The sequence below is a fragment of the Bufo bufo genome, chromosome 3 (genome assembly GCF_905171765.1).
Source record: "Bufo bufo chromosome 3, aBufBuf1.1, whole genome shotgun sequence".
In the NCBI taxonomy this organism is placed as follows: Eukaryota; Metazoa; Chordata; class Amphibia; order Anura; family Bufonidae; genus Bufo; species Bufo bufo.
Genome location: NC_053391.1, coordinates 116,293,964 through 116,310,705, shown reverse-complemented (window position 1 = coordinate 116,310,705; position 16,742 = coordinate 116,293,964). Strand labels below are relative to the sequence as shown.

The following is a 16,742-nucleotide window of genomic DNA, read 5'->3' as shown; positions in this document are numbered from 1 at the left end:
AGTTCCGGATGCATTGCGGGTGCCGCAATTTCAGTCAGTTTCGTCTGTGATTGCATTGCGTTGTTCAGTTTTTTCAGAGCGAGTGCAAAGCGTTTTAATGCGTTTTGCAAGCGCGTGATAAAAAACTGAATGTTGGTACCCAGACCCGAACCCGGACTTCTTCATTAAAGTTCGGATTTGGTCTCTGTGTTCTGTAGATTTTATTATTTTCCATTATAACATGGTTTTAATGGAAATTGGTTCTTCTATCTTCATTCAGCAGGACCTGCGCTGACGTCACCGCGCTCAACACGTGGTGAGCGCGATGACGTCGGCGCAGGGCCTTTTTCAGGTCCTGCAAGAAGAAGAAAGAAGCCGATAACGGCTGCGCGATCAAGTGGATGAGGTGAGTAATTTTTTTATTCTTTTTTTAACCCTCAATGGACATTTTACTTAGCATTCTGTATCAAAGAATGCAATTATTTTCCATTATAACCATGTTATAATGGAAAATAATAAAGTAAATGTACTTTAATGGGGTCCCGGGGCTCATCTCATCATCTCCTTAGCAACCATCCGTGAAAATCGCATGGTGAATCACCATGGTAAAAGATCATGTCACGTACCATGTGATGACCGGAGTGACGTCATCAAAGGTCCTTGATCTATAATTAATGCTCACCACAGGTCCTATTCAGTAAAGGAGACAGAAGGAGATGCCGGGCCGCGATCAATTGGACTAAGGGGAGTTAAATGATTTTATTTTATTTTATTTTTAACCCCTCCAGCGCTGTCTTACTATGCATTCTGTATTCAGAATGCTATTATTTTCCCTTATAACCATGTTATAAGGGAAAATAATACAATCTACAGAACACCGATCCCAAGCCCGAACTTCTGTGAAGAAGTTCGGGTTTGGGTACCAAACATGTGCGATTTTTCTCACGCGAGGGCAAAACGCATTACAATGTTTTGCACTCGCGCGGAAAAATCGTGGGTGTTCCCGCAACGCACCCGCACATTTTCCCGCAACGCCCGTGTGAAAGGGGCCTTATGGAAACAGCTAATTCATTCCTCTCCTCCTGTATGTGACCACTACCAGTCACCTTGGCTTGCAAACAGGGGTCAAGGGAACTGTTTATCTGACAGACGACCCCTATTCGTCAGGTACATTATGTCTCTCTAATAGATAACCCTAACCATAGGTGTGACAGCTGCGCTGATGCATCTGATGTATAGTACTAATGTCCATATATTGCCTAATGGAAATGTTCTGCTATTGCCGTATGGCCGCTTCCTACATTTAGCTTTTTTTTTTTATTTAATAAAGCCAAATTTTGGCTGAGTTGGAAAAATTCTTAGGAATAACACCAGAGGATCAGTAAAGACTGAGGTGATTCTGTATTTTCCCATTTGAATTTGTATATATAGAGGGTCTGAACAAGCAGTGCTGGCAGCTGCACATGACAGGATGGTGGGAGATCTAGCCTTTCCAAGTTGACAGGAAGCTGAAATATTTTAGGTTATACATCTAACGCAATAATCACAGGTTAAAATCAGTAATCATGTTGTGGACTGACTATCACGTCTAGAGATGAGCAAATTGAATCCCACAAATTCGATCTGAATTTCAGGATAAATTCGATTCGCCTAGAAGCCGAATTTCCTCGTGCTTCGTGTCAGCGAATCAATTTATCCTGAAATAGTATAAAAAACAAAAAAATTCAAACTTACTGCCTCCATTTGCGCGCGACGGGCCGGCCGCCGCCATCTTGCTTGAAGATCTCGGCCGAAGTCCCGTACGGCGCGTGATTACATCATCACGCCGGCCAGCGTGATGACGCCATAAGTCACACGCCAGCCGGCGTGATTACGTAATCTCGCGCTGCACAGGATTTCGGCCGAGATCTTAGGGCTCTTTCACACTTGCGTTCTTGTCTTCCGGCATAGAGTTCCGTCGTCGGGGCTCTATGCCGGAAGAATCCTGATCAGGATTATCCTAATGCATTCTGAATGGAGAGAAATCCGTTCAGGATGCATCAGGATGTCTTCAGTTCCGGAACGGAACGTTTTTTGGCCGGAGAAAATACCGCAGCATGCTGCGCTTTTTGCTCCGGCCAAAAATCCGGAACACTTGCCGCAAGGCCGGATCCGGAATTAATGCCCATTGAAAAAGGCATTGATCCGGATCCGGCCTTAAGCTAAACGTCGTTTCGGCGCATTGCCGGAGCCGACATTTAGCTTTTTCAGAGTGGTTACCATGGCTGCCGGGACGCTAAAGTCCTGGCAGCCATGGTAAAGTGTAGCGGGGAGCGGGGGAGCAGTGTACTTACCGTCCGTGCGGCTCCCCGGGCGCTCCAGAGTGACGTCAGGGCGCCCCAAGCGCATGGATCATGTGATCACATGGATCACGTCATCCATGCGCATGGGGCGCTCTGACGTCATTCTGGAGCGCCCCGGGAGCCGCACGGACTGTAAGTATACCGCTCCCCGCTCCCCGCTCCTACTATGGCAACCAGGACTTTAATAGCGTCCTGGGTGCCATAGTAACACTGAACGCATTTGGAAGACGGTTCCGTCTTCAAATGCTTTCAGTACACTTGCGTTTTTCCGGATCCGGCGTGTAATTCCGGCAAGTGGAGTACACGCCGGATCCGGACAACGCAAGTGTGAAAGAGGCCTTAAAGCAAGATGGCGGCGGCCGGCCGTCGCGCGCAAATGGAGGCGGTAAGTTTGATGTAATTGTTTTTTTATTACTAATTTTACACGCGCATTTAATAAAGCCTTTGAGAGGCTGCAGGGCAGCCAATTAACAAGCTTTTAAGCTGTGGGCACTTAGAAGCCATCACAGCCATGCTTAGTAATGGCATGGCTGTGATTGGCCAGTGCATCATGTGACCCAGCCTCTATACAAGCTGGATCACGTGTAGCACCGCCCATCAGCTCTGAGTAGTGCAGGGACAGGAAGCAGGTAGCTGAAGCGAAGGAGAGTGTTAGGAATCTGGCTATTTGTTTTGTGGGTGACCTATAATGATTTTTTGTGGGTGCAATACACCAGCTTTGCACCCCTAACACAGAAATATAATAATAAATCTGACTGTTAATTCTGTGGGTACCCTATAGCGATTTTTTGTGGGTGCAAGTCACCATCTTTGTAACCCTGACACAAAAACATGATAGTTAATCCGTCTGTTAGTTCAATGGGTGACATATACCCATTTTTGGGGTGAGATACACCTGCACTTTATACGTGACAGGGAAATTAATATAATTAATCTGACTGTTAGTTCGGCCAGTGACATATACCCATTTTTGGTGTCAGATACACGTGCACTGCATATGTGACAGGGAAATTCATATAGTTAATTTGTCTGTTAGGTCGGTGGGTGAGCTCAAAGAATGAGGAGAGCATCAAATAAGGCATGTGGCCCTGGTCGTGGTGCTGCTGGGGTTGGTGGAGCTCCTGTTGCAGGGAGAGGACGTTGTCGATCTGTGCCAGCTACACGCCCAAATGAAACACCTTCCTCAGGTGCACGTAGGCGACAGGACGTTCAGCGTCTTTTTGTAGGCCCGAATACCTTTGTACGAATGGTGAGGCCAGAACATGTAAAGGCGGTAGTAGATTAGATGGATGACAGTGCCTCCAGTTCCTTCACATTGTCTACCACCCGGTCCCCTGCTGAAAGGGCAGAGTTGGCACCTGCAGCCCATGGGCATCTGTCTTTCACCTCACCCCCTTGCAAATCAGCCAAGCAGTCTGAGCCCCAAGTCATGCAGCAGTCTCTTATGCTTTTTGATGACTCTGCTGGCGGGGATTTTCATGGCAAACCACCTAGCCCTGCCCCATAAGTGGAAGAGATTGAGTGCCCAACCACTTATGTTTCAGGATGTGGACATGGGAGGACCACTGCAGCACGTTTCTGATGATGATGATGAAACGCAGGTGCCAACTGCTGCGGCTTCCTGTCGTGTGCAGACCGGCAAGGAGGGCAGGGGTGAAGAGTGGGTGGAAGATGATGTGGAGAATGATGAGGTCCTAGACCCCACATGGAATCAAGGTCATGAGAGTGAAAGAGAGCAAAAGAGGGAGCAGGGTGCAAAAGCAGTGTCCGTCCCCTAGCCAGTATGCCTGCTACTGCCCACCGCACCCAGGGACTGAGCACACCAAAGCCAGCTCCAAGGAGTTCCCTGGCAGGGCAGTTTTTTAGACAATGTGCTGACGACAAGACGAAAGTGGTTTGCATGCTGTACACTCAGAGCCTGAAGCAAGGCATAAATGTTATAAACCTGAGCACCACCTGCAAAACGAGGCATCTAAATGCAAAGCAGTGGAGTACACTCCTGAAAAACCACAAAAGATCTCAGGCTCCTCTTGCTCCCTCTTCTACTGCGGTCTCAGCCTCTTCCTCCCTCTCTGGAGTGATAGTGGCACCTGCCGCCTCGCAAACAGAGGATGTGGCAGCAACACCACCACCACTGTCACACAGCATGTCTACACTGTCCCATGGAAGCGTTCAGCTGTACATCCCCCAAACACTGGAGAGAAAGAGGAAGTAGCCCCCTACCCACCCGCGATCCCTGGCCATGAATGCCAGCATTTCAAAATGCCTGGCCTTTGAAATGCTGTCATTCCGTCTAGTGGAGAGAGAGACTTTTACAAACCTTATGGTGGTAGCTGTCCCACAGTACGTGGTTCCCAGCCGCCACTACTTTTCCAGGCGAGTCATCCCTGCCCTGCACAACCAAGTGGCGGACAAAATCAGGTGTGCACTGTGCAACGCCATCTGTGGCAAGGTCCACATAACTACCGATATGTGGACAAGTAAGCATGGGCAGGGACGTTATATCTCCCTAACTGCACACTGGGTAAATGCAGTAGCGGCTGGGCCTGAGGCAGACAGCAGTTTGGTGCAAGTCCTACCGCCACCGAGGATTGCAGAGCATTTCTCATTGCCTCCTGTTGCCTCCTACTCCGCTTCCCCCTCTACCGTTTCCTCATCCAGTCAGTTTAACACCTTCACCACCAACTTCAGCACAGTCAGGGGGAAATGACAGCAGGCTGTTTTGAAACTCATCTGTTTAGCGGAAAAACCCCACACCTCGCAGGAGCTGTGGACGGGCATAGAACAACAGACCGATGAGTGGTTCGTGCCACTGAGCCTCAAGCCTGGCCTGGTGGTGTGCGATAACGGGCAAAATCTCGTAGCAGCTCTGGGGCTAGCCGGTTTGACGCACATCCCTTGCCTGGCGCATGTGCTAAATTTGGTGGTGCAGAGGTTCCTGAAAAATGACCCCGATACGTCAGAGCTGCTGCAGAAAGTGCGGGCCGTCTGTGCGCGCTTTCGGCATTTTCACCCTGCTGCTGCTCGCCTGTCTGCACTGCAGCGTAACTTCGGCCTTCCCGCTCACCGCCTCATATGCGACGTACCCACAAGGTGGAACTCCACCTTGCACATGCTGGAGAGACTGTGCGAACAGCAGCAGGCCATAGTGGAGTTTCAGCTGCAGCACGCACGGGTGAGTCGCACTGCAGAAGAGCACCACTTCACCACCACCGAGTGGGCCTCCATGCGGGACGTGTGTGCTATGTTGCGCTGTTTCGAGTACTCCACCAACATGGCCAGTGCTGATGACGCAGTCCTCAGCGTTACTATCCCACTTCTATGTCTCCTTGAAAAAACACTTTGGGCGATGATGGAAGAGGATGTGGCACAGGAGAAAGAGGAGGAGGAAGAGGGATCATTTCCACGGTTATCAGGCCAGTGCAAAACTGGCTCGGAGGGTGGGTTCATGCACCAACAGAGGCCAGGTACACAACTGTCCAGCTAGGACACAGTTCTGGAGGATGAGGAGGATGAGGAGGAGGAGGATGAGTTGGAGGAGGAACTGTGTTCACAGCAGGGTAGCACCCAGAGCAGCTCATGGGCATCACTGGAGCGTGGCTGGGGGGATACAGAGGACACAGATGATACACCTCCCACAGAGAACAGCTTATCGTTGCCTCTGAGCAGCCTGGCACACATGAGCGACTACATGCTGCAGAGCCTGCGCAACAACCGCCGAGATGCCTACATTCTAACCAGTGCTTATTACTGGGTGGCCACCCTGCTGGATCCCCGCTACAAGGACAACGTGCTGTCTTTACTTCCGTTACTGAAGCGTGATCGGAAGATGTGCAAATACTAGCGCACGCTGGTAGACGCGCTGATGACAGCGGGGGCTCAGTGGAAGCACAAGGCGAAGGCAGAGGAAGAAGAGGAGGAAGAAGTCGCCAACGCAACTGGGGCACTACCAGCACCTCAGAAGGGATGGTTAGCATGGCCAAAATGTGGAAAAGCTTTGTCAGCATGCCACAACAACCAGCACCACCAGCTGATACGGAACGTCTTAGCAGGAAGCAGCATTTCAGCAACATGGTGGAATAGTACTTGTGCACATGCCTACACGTACTGACTGATGGGTCTGCCCCATTCAACTTCTGGGTCTCCAAATTGGGCACATGGCCTGAGCTTGCCCTTTATGCCTTGAAGGTGCTGGCCTGCCCTGCGGCCAGTGTATTGTCCGAACGTGTGTTCAGCACGGCAGGGGGGGTGATCACAGACAAGCGCAGCCGGCTGTCCACAGCCAACGTGGACAAGCTCACGTTCATTAAAATGAACCAGACATGGATCCCACAGAACTTGTCTGTACCTTGTGCTGAGTAGACAAGTATACCGGCCGCAGCCAGCCATTGTTATACTCCAGGGCACTTTCTCTGTGCATTCTTTTTTCTATTTGCCAATGTTTTGGTGTCTTCCCAAATTTATAAATAAATAAATAAATAAAGGGAAAAAAAATAAAATAAAAAAACAACAAAAACAGTTTTGGCTACCACCGCCGCTTCCACCTACACACCGCCAGGTCCACCGCCTCCTCAACCTCCTACTCCACTTTGACATCCACGGGTCCGCTCATCCCTAGTCATGACACTCTCATGATACTGACCGAGCTAAGCTAGGATTTTACCAGTTTACAGATTGTATAATTCACCCATATAAAGTCTATGTCTACTGGTGTGAATAAAATGTCATATGTAAAAATTATTCCAGAGCTACATCCAATACTACCTGGAACTGTGGCTACTCACTTATACACACAGTATATGCTGTATCTGTAAGTGCCTGTCTTCAGAATATCAAAGTGGTGGCACACAGGTCCCCATCTATGCCATGTGCTGGGACTTCACTGTAATGTCTCATTCACACATCAGTGATTCATGGACGCGCTCTGTACATGTTTTCCACGGACAGCACACGTACCCATTCATTTTAATGTGTGTATTCACACATCTGTGTTTTAGCACGATCTGTGGGTCTGTGATTTCAGCACAGAAGCATGCTCAATTTTGACCATGTTCACAGATCCATTACGTCCATTATATGCCATCTGTGTAAAAAATGAACAGATGGACCAAACGTGGATCCTTCATGGACATCTTCTTGAATGTATCACTGACCATCTTATCATGGATTTCATCAAGGACGTGTGAATGAGGCATAACTCTGGGTGTCTAATTATCAGGTGGTATTTAAAAATAACAATTTCGGCAGAATGCTAATTCTCATTTTTTCCCATGTTGTCCCTACATAGTTTCTACCTCCATGTCAACCATCTAGAATTCTCTTATTTCTTAATTGATGTTTAAAGGTAGACATGAAGAAGTAGAAGGCTCTATTTTTGTGGAATTGAATAATCTACATTCTTAAAATGATTTTCCAGGACTTAAATATTGATGGCCTATCCTCAAGACAGGTCATCAATATTAGATCAGTAGAAGTCCAAAACCTGGCACCACTACTGATAAGCTGTTGACTCCAGGAACTATACAGTGGACAGTAGACTCAATCTACTGTGTAGTTTCTGGCACCAACATACTGTAGCTCAGCTCCCATTCACTTGAAGTACCCCGACACACCACTACACAGTGGACAGAACTTTCTGCCTCCAGCTCCATCCACTGGGGCTACGGGGTGTTGGACCCACAAAGATCCAATAATTATCACCTATCCTGAAGATAGGCCATCAATATCTATGCCCCAGAATACCCTTTTAATAAGCATTTTAGAAAAGTTAAAGATCTTAGGTTTCATACTGTCTTGTTTTTGTGTCTGGCGAACCTTATAATTATACAATTTACACAAAAACCCTGTTTGAAGCGTTTGATTATAGTATATTTTTTTTCTTCTGCATTTATCCAGGTCTCCGTGACAGCCCGAGAAGATGTCCCGTCTTTTGGGCCCCCGCTTCCAAATCCACCAGTATTTCAAAAAGTAAGAAATGCAAATGTATCCATGCTCTGTTGGAAGACATAAGGCAATGGGCATTGAAAGCTATTTTTATCCAGCTAAACAATTAATTTTATTCAGAAACACCAGATGTGCGAACAACAGGAACAAAAATCTCCGATAAACCTCGTTCTGTACATTCAAAATATTGGGTTATAGGGATTTTACAAAAAATGAAGCAAACAAAACAAAGTCTGTCATATAATGTTCATTTTTACAAGAAAAAAATCATAATACGAAATGGTTTTAGTAATAGAGATGAGCAAAGTTTTTAAAAATTTGATTTGGCAGATTCACTGACATTCACCATGAAATTTGATTCATTCTGAATTAATTAACCACGAATCACTATAAATCAAGTATATTCAGGTCACTCTGCCTAATCGCCTAATCATATTCTTCCCACTTGGTGGCCCAGTGCGAATGCTTGGATATTAACCCTTTCCCAACTGCCGACGTTAATTTATGTTGGCGGCCAAGCTGGGTGTCTGCTATTTTTAAGAGCAGACACCTGGCACTAATGTCTGCGACTGGAGGTAATTGGAGGAGCCAGAGCGTGAATGCAGCAGCCCATGTCCTCCTGTGTGATGGTATCAGAGATGGTACACACAGTGGCAAACATAGAGAAGTAATGGCCCCATAGCAAGGATCAAACCAGGCCCCCCAAACAGGACAGAAGCGTTTCTGCCTAAACCCCTTTCAATGATCCTTGGACAATTTTTTCCACTGCCTCATTTGCTGAAAGTTGTTCCTTTAGAAGGTAGAGTCCTGACCAAGTTTTCACCCCCTAGTGAAAAAGAAGAGGGGATGATTCTAACTGGGCCCCCTCTTGCTCTGGTCCCCATAGCAGTCGCATGGTCTGCCACTATGGTAGTTACGCCCTTTGGTACACAGTATTTAGGCGGGAAAACCTTCCTCAAATCAATAAAATTGAGGGAGTCACAACAGGGATGACCATATCAATGTGGACAAATGTCAAGTTATGCATCTTTGTAGTAATAATCTCTGTGCATCATATGTCATAGGGGCATGGAGGGTCTTATTTATAAAGAAAGATTAAAAGAATTACATTTATTTAGTCTTGAGAAGAGACGTCCAAGGGGGGGCATGATTAACCGATACAAATATATAAATGGGCCATACAAAAAATACGGTGAAAAACTGTTCCATGTAAATTGCCCTCAAAAGACAAGGGAGCACTGCCTCCGGGTGGAGAAGAAAAAGTTCAGCTTCTTTACTGTAAGAACTGTGAATCTGTGGAATAGACTTCCTCATGACGTGGTCACAGCAGGAACAGTGGACAGTTTTAAAAAGGGTTTAGATTAATTCTTAAAAGTAAATGACATTAATGCTTATGAAAGTGTGTAGAAATCTGAGTCTCACTTCCTTCTGGGATTCGCGTCCCCGCCTATCCCTTGGTCCGGGATCCCTCCCTACTATTAATCTAAAGGTATTTTCCTTTTAAATTTATTAAGGCTAAAACCAGATGCCAAACATGTTGGATGGGTCAAACATGGCCGCTGGATTATTGCAGCAACACTGTCCCTAGCGCATGAGTGCTTGCCACGTTCCTCTCTATACTCAGCTCACAGGACAATGGCGGAGACAGAGAAGGATGAGGCTTTAATAGGGCTGTGACATCACAGGCGATGGCTACCTGCGGATTGGTTGGCAATCTCGCGTTCCCGGGCTTCTTACTTTACCTTCAACTTACTTTAACTTTAACTACTTTAACATTTTCGGAAAAACAAATTCATTACCATGAAACGCAAGAAAATTTGACTTTGTTGTGAATCGAAGTTTTCCTAAACTTCGGACCGAATTCCGGTTCAAATGCTTCGCTTTGCTCAACACTAGTAATAAAAATATTAGAGTGTGCAACCTTTTTTTTTTTGGACAGGCAGTGTATTTGGTACATTTTCTGGCCATGCCGTGCCACACGCTTACCTCTACGGCAGCCTCCTAGCTGCCATAGATTTAAGTCTTTCTTTACGCCAGAAAACTGGTGTGAAGGAAGATAAATGTGGCGGGCCTGCGGCACAGTACACCCCCTTTTCTCACCACTGCTGAAAAGTGGTGTGAAGGGGGAAATGTCGCACATTTTGTCACACAAATGGCATGTGACAAAATGTGTGACCTATTTACGTGTAAATAAGTTAGTAATTGTCCCCCAAGTTTTTTCAATTGGGACCTTGGTATAAAACTTATTAAGATTAAGATTTTAGGGTAGCAATAGGATATAATTAAAGAGAATCTGTCACCTGGCTAATTGTTATTAAACCAAAAGGATCTCCTTACAGCACTTCATACTTTCTTTCCATATGTGTTTTCTTTTCTTGCAGCTCGCTTTATATCTTAAGAAAATCCACTTTTATCCATATGCTAATGAGTCAATAAGGTGCCCAGAAGGGAGTTATTTTATGTTATAGGAGCCGAGGAGCGCCCCCTTGAGTGTCCAGGCCCGCCATCCTCCAGAGCCCAAGCACGCCTCTCCTCTGCTCATACACTACATCCCCACTATGTCACTAGCAGCTGATATCCCTGCCACCCTTTCCCTTTAGCATCACAGACAAATCTCGCACAGGCAGTGCCGTACACTGCCTGTGCTCTTCCGATCCAACTGAAGGCACTCAATCTCAACTGTTCAGCACTAGTCATGTGCCGGGCCCAGTGATGTCTTCGCCACATGCCTAGTTGAACAGTTGAAACTGATGCCCTCAGTTGGACCGGAACAGGCATTTGAAACATACTGAGGGATCTGTGGAAGGAAAAATGTGGGGTGCCCACTACTATTATCCGTTTTTTGTACCGCAAAAATGGATATGGTCGTGTGCAGGGGGCCTGAAGCACAGGAGTGGCTGCAGACTGTGCTATGAGCAGCAGCATGCGTGTCACAAGCGGTGTGTAATCTCCAGCCCATTACAGGGAAAGTTAAAGGGAACCTGTCATGTGGATATTTGATTATAATCTAACTAATTATATACAATCATTAACTACAAAAAAAATGCCTTAGATGTATTCACTTACTGGTGTGACAGATGGTTATCTCATAATATACACACAAAGATGCCGCATGCCACATGCTAATGAGCTGATTTGAGTCCGGCGTGATGTCATTGAGTCCAGCGTATATTTAATTCAGACCTATAGCCACTCCCCTGCCCACCTGCTGCTGATTCCTATGGAAACAAACTGTCATTCAGCAGCAGGTGGGCGGGGACAGTCAGGAGCTCATAAATATTCATGACTCATTATTATCAGCTGGAGCTTTTCAATACAAGATGTTGGCAGATTGACTGGGTCAATTAAAGAAAGTGACCCAGCATTGTGCTAAGAGAATCAGTCACTTATTTATGTTGCCCTTAGTTAGGACACCATAAAACTGGTGACAATAGCCTTTTGTCATTCTACAGTAACAAAACCAGGATACATAAGGCGAAGAAAACTTTGACTGTCTTTGTATTCGCCTTTTGAATTTTCTAACAGCTTCATTCTCCAGTTTGGAGTCCGTTACATTCAGTGTAGTGATAAAACTGCATTGAGCCTCAGTAAAACAATCTGTGAAACCACACGAGGAATGGAAATCAGCACCTAAATTCTGTACATTTGCGGTTTATACAGCAAGTGAGGTGGGTTATATCCTTTCCTTCCCAGTGCATTGACTCATGTCATTTCTTCCAGCAGAGACACCTGCCATAGACATCCCGCGGCCACCTAATAGTGACTCAGGGAAGCAAGCAGGGAACGGCTCAATAAAATTAACAAATGTGTCCTCTAAACCAATTTCTCTGTACTCAGTAGGGAGCAGACCATCATTTGGAGCAAAAAAATGAATGCCAGCTTTTGGCAGTCAAAATATTAGTCACGATTCTCCCCGAGCTGTCGTAAACGCGTCAGCGTATCACATACCAACCCTGTGCGTCCCTGCTGGTTTCATACAGATGAAAGAGATGCAAGGAAATTTGAATACCAAATGTGTTCAGTATGTCTCACACTTTCTGACTCCTCACCGCTGGGCCCTGCTGGTAGAGTATGTCTTGCAAAATTCTTTCGGATCAACTTTTATGTATCTTTATAATGGACAAAACTAAGTCATGTCTGGGTACTGTACTGAGCCGGCTCAGCTTTAAAGGGCAATGTACCTTACAAATAAATATAATACTGTATAACTGCTGGCAGCACGGCATGGATTTCACCTGCACTGCTATTCCTGACCCGTGATACAGGCCCCCAGGCTGGTAAAAGCAAAGGCTTTTCTTCCCTTACATAACAGAGAGCGGGAAGTAAGTTCTCACTGGCGGGTGAATAGTCAAATAGAAATGTCACACACATCAAAAGTGACTTAAATATATACTAGGTGGAAAGCTGCCAGCTGTGAAGTGGTAATGTTCTATTCATTTTTGTTGGTTTGGCTAATATTGGGACTTCAATCATTACAAGCACTCATGGCAGCCATTACAGTACCCATGGGGTGTCAGCCTTCTCCCCTCACCTGTGCTGTGTTGCGCAGGGCAAGGGCTTCTTTTTTTTTCCTTACCGGGTGACATACTGGGTCTATATGGGAATGCTAGGCGGTGACTTCCGCCTAGTAGTGAGCCCAGTGACGTCATCGGCACCAGTGGGCGGTCTTTAGTGCTTTCTTAGCAGTGTGAAAATGTAAACAAAACCGCCCTTGCCCTGTACGATGCTGCGCAGGGTCAGGGGAGCATTGGAGCATGAAATGCTCTGATGCTCCACTAATACGTGCTGAATGGGTGAAGAAGAGGTTATGTCTGGGTTCAGCTCTGAATCCGGACAACCCCTTTAAAGGCTGTTTCACATGAGCGAGTCCATTGCAGGAATCACGCTCCATTCATCGTTCTAGACTTGTAGAAGCGCAGGGCATTATCGTGATTTATAATGCTATGTGCCTCTGCTTACTTCTACATGATCATAGTGACATAAAGCTGTCTGTACAATTCTGTAGAAGTAAGTCCAAGCAGAGACACATAGCATTATAAATCACGATAATGCCGTGCGCACCTACAAGTCCAGAACGGATAATCACGCTCACACATTCCCGCAATGGACTTGCTCATGCGAAAGAGCTCTTAATAGAAGAATATTGGACAGGGAGAGTGCAGGGAGACTTAATCTTTTATTCCTATGTTTACTAATTCCTACATTAGCTGTAAACTAAGATATGCAATTCACTACCAATAATGGAAGCCTTTATTATTCCACTGCCAGCGTACCAACCAATACCATCCAGCCTGCACCCTTTAGGGGGGCCAGGTCTTAATGATGACCATCCTCATCTTTTCCTGGCTTTACTTCTTCCAAATCATCCGTCAAAGTCTCCATGCCCTAGAAAAGTCAGCAAGATACAGACATAGGAGGAGCTGGAGGTTCCTGATGACATATTCTCATCGATATTAAATGATGTGGAAAAGGAGGAAAAGCAGATGGCAGAAGAAGGGCTCCCACGTGTAGGGCAGGAGAGCGCGGGGGTTAGAGAAGTGGGTTCAGCCCCTGTTTAAAGGTGCATTAAAGTTGCCTCTTGGCCATTAAAAATGAAATACGGTCTTCATTATGAAATGAAGGGCAGTTGTTGGCTAATTGGCCACGCAGTTCTTCACCGCAGCATGTCCGCAACATGGCCGCTCCGTGTGGCTGTACACTAAGGCCGAGTGGCCTGGTTATAACTGATTTATAGCGATTTGTGACAAATTAATTCATAATGAATTGAATTTCTTGTCAAGCTTCGGTGAAGCTGCAGAATCAAATTTTTCAAAACTTTACTCATCTCTACTTATGAATATTTAATTTTGTACCCTACATTTCAATCATTTGTGTCCCGTATAAGCCATTTTTCACATATGTAGGTGTCTTCATTTTTTAATTTATGATATAGAGGAGTTTCCTAGTAAAATAAATTCAGCATTGAAACAAATATACAGATTTTGCGATTTTCCTATCTTTCCAGACTGCTGAGTTTCGTGAATTTTTACTGACTAAACTTATTAACGGAGAGCATGCCTGCTGCAAGTCTGACAAGTTTGCTAAGCTTGAGGTAAGTAAACCCCATGTGAATACATCTGTTGGTTCGAGTGCTTAATGTGTTCTGGTATAGCTTTATCCACCTTAGTTATTTTTAGGAATAAAATATATCTGCCTTTTCTACATCTTGCTTCACCTAGGACCGGACAAGAGCTGCTCTTTTGGACAATCTTCATGATGACCTTCATGTGCATACACAGGCTATGCTTGGCTTAGGTCCAGAAGAAGACAAGTTTGAGAATGGCGCTCATGGAGGTTTCCTGGAGTCCTTCAAAGTGAGTAAAGAGGCGTACCCATGTATAATAACCTACTGTACCCCCGTTTACGTAAAACACACATTTAAAGGGGTTGTCTATTTTTGAAAACCTTTTTTCATCTACTCAACTGGGGAATTCTTAGTCAATAGAGGGGAGTTCTGTGTAGAGGATCCTCATCATTTAGCAAGAGTGGCGAACAGTTACAAAGGATGTCTCTCTCTCTGAAAGACCTATTTTATCGTACATTACACAGACTTGTGTGGTTTATGTAATGCTTAATTTCCCCTGAGATGGCGCTGTGAGGAATGTTTACTGCCAGATCACCAAACCCATAACTGCTGATTGCCGGGGTCCCAGCAAGAAGACGCTTTGTGATAAGCTTATTGTCAAGGGAACCTTCTAACAAGTAGATACTGCTCAAAGTGGAGAACCCCTTTTCCTCCCCGAAACTCTGGTGAGGTGAGCGCAGCCATCTCCTGGCAGCTTTCCAAGCACAGCACCATACACTGTATAGCAGCTGTGCTCAATATTGCAGCTCAGCCCCATTGACTTGAATGGAGCTGAGCTGCAACTAGGCCATGTGATGTACGGTGATGTCACATAGCCTAGGAAGAGGCCACAGAGCTCATGCCAGCCTCTTCTAACAGCTGATTGGTGGGGGTCCTGGGTGTTGGAACCCTACCGATATGCTATTGATGACCTATCCAGAAGATATCTAGTAGAAAAATGTGGAATGCACACGGCCGGTATCCGTATTTTGTGGATCTGTGGTTTGCAGACAAACAGATAAAGTTGTGTGTTTTGAAGGGGTTGTCCAGGATTATTTCTTCAAATCCTCCAAACCCCTCCAAATCCACCTGCACCCAGCAGTACCTGTACAGAGATCTGTACATTCCTGTTCCCTACGGCTCCGTGGCTCCGTGGCTCCTAGCCTGTCTACAGTGGACTTTTTCTCCTGTCAACTTCCTTGTGAAAGGGATTTTGTGCGCCAATGCAATTGACTGTCCTCGAGCAGCACGTGACCCTGCAGTGTTGTGCTGCTTGGTGGCACCTCAACCCTGAGGCCAGTCATGTGCCATGATCCGTGTGGAAGTTGACAGGAGGGGACCGGAGTGAGGACAGCCCAGAAGTCACAGAGACAAGAATGGAGTAAAGTAATGGCGTAAAGTATAGATATCTTCACATGTACTGGACAAACCACTTTAACCACTACATGCTGCAGCGATTTTCCGTTTTTGCGCTTTCATATTTCGCTCCCTGCCTTCCTGGAGCCATGAGTTTTTTTTTATTTTTCCGTTCACACAAGTTGTACTTTCTAATGCCATCATTTTATATTGCATACAATGTAGTGGGAAGCAGCGAAAAAAAATCCAAATGGGAAAAAAAAAACACACAATTCTGCCACAGGTTTACGGGTTTTATTTTTACGGCATTCACTATACAGTAAAACTGACTATTTTTCTTCATTCTCCAGGTCAGTACGATTACATTGATACCACACGTGTATAGTTTTTCTGGCGTTTTAATGCTTTTGAAAAAATATATTTTTTCTTGTCATCACTGTACTCTGACCCCTATAACTTTTTTATAGTTATGTCTACGGAGAAATGTGAGGGCTCATTTTTTGTGGGACGATCTGTATTTTTTGATAATTCCATTTTCGGTGTACTTTTTGATCAGTTTTTATAAAAAAAATTGGGGATGTAAAGTGATAAAAAAAGTCAAATCAGACATTTGAATTTTTTTCCATAATGCCATTCACCGTATAGGATTTGGCATTTTGCACGTGCAGTGCCCATTGTGTTATATTTTTTAATTAAATTTATTTTGATTTTGAGGAAAGGGGGGTGATTTGAATATTTATATTTTTTAAATATTTTTTTTTGTTAGGTCCCCAATTAGAATTTGTATACAATAATGGAATTTATATCATTATTCTATAGGGAAATCACTATATTACAGTGTTGCCACCTACACATAATGAGCCTGGAAGCCTAGTACAGGCGCAGTCTCATTACTATGTATGAACGCCTTCCCCGATCTCCTCAGGGGGAGGCGTTCCTTACCCAGAAGCGCATGCTTCCAGCTTTTAGCCCTCTTAGACACCTTAGGCATCTGACAGGTTAAATGTCCACGGTATTAA

At 45.4% G+C, this 16,742-nt stretch overlaps 1 protein-coding gene across 8 annotated transcripts in view; it reads left to right on the top strand.

Annotated features, from left to right (window-relative positions):
• RAP1GAP2 (RAP1 GTPase activating protein 2) overlaps window positions 1–16,742 on the top strand; it is a 685,016-nt gene that overhangs the window by 637,473 nt on the left and 30,801 nt on the right. For all 8 annotated transcript variants that reach the window (XM_040423489.1, XM_040423484.1, XM_040423485.1 and 5 more), the window contains 3 exons: window positions 8,217–8,288; window positions 14,269–14,355; window positions 14,483–14,617. In XM_040423489.1, coding sequence (XP_040279423.1) covers window positions 8,217–8,288; window positions 14,269–14,355; window positions 14,483–14,617 — 294 coding nt within the window. The remainder of the gene's footprint in view (window positions 1–8,216; window positions 8,289–14,268; window positions 14,356–14,482; window positions 14,618–16,742) is intronic.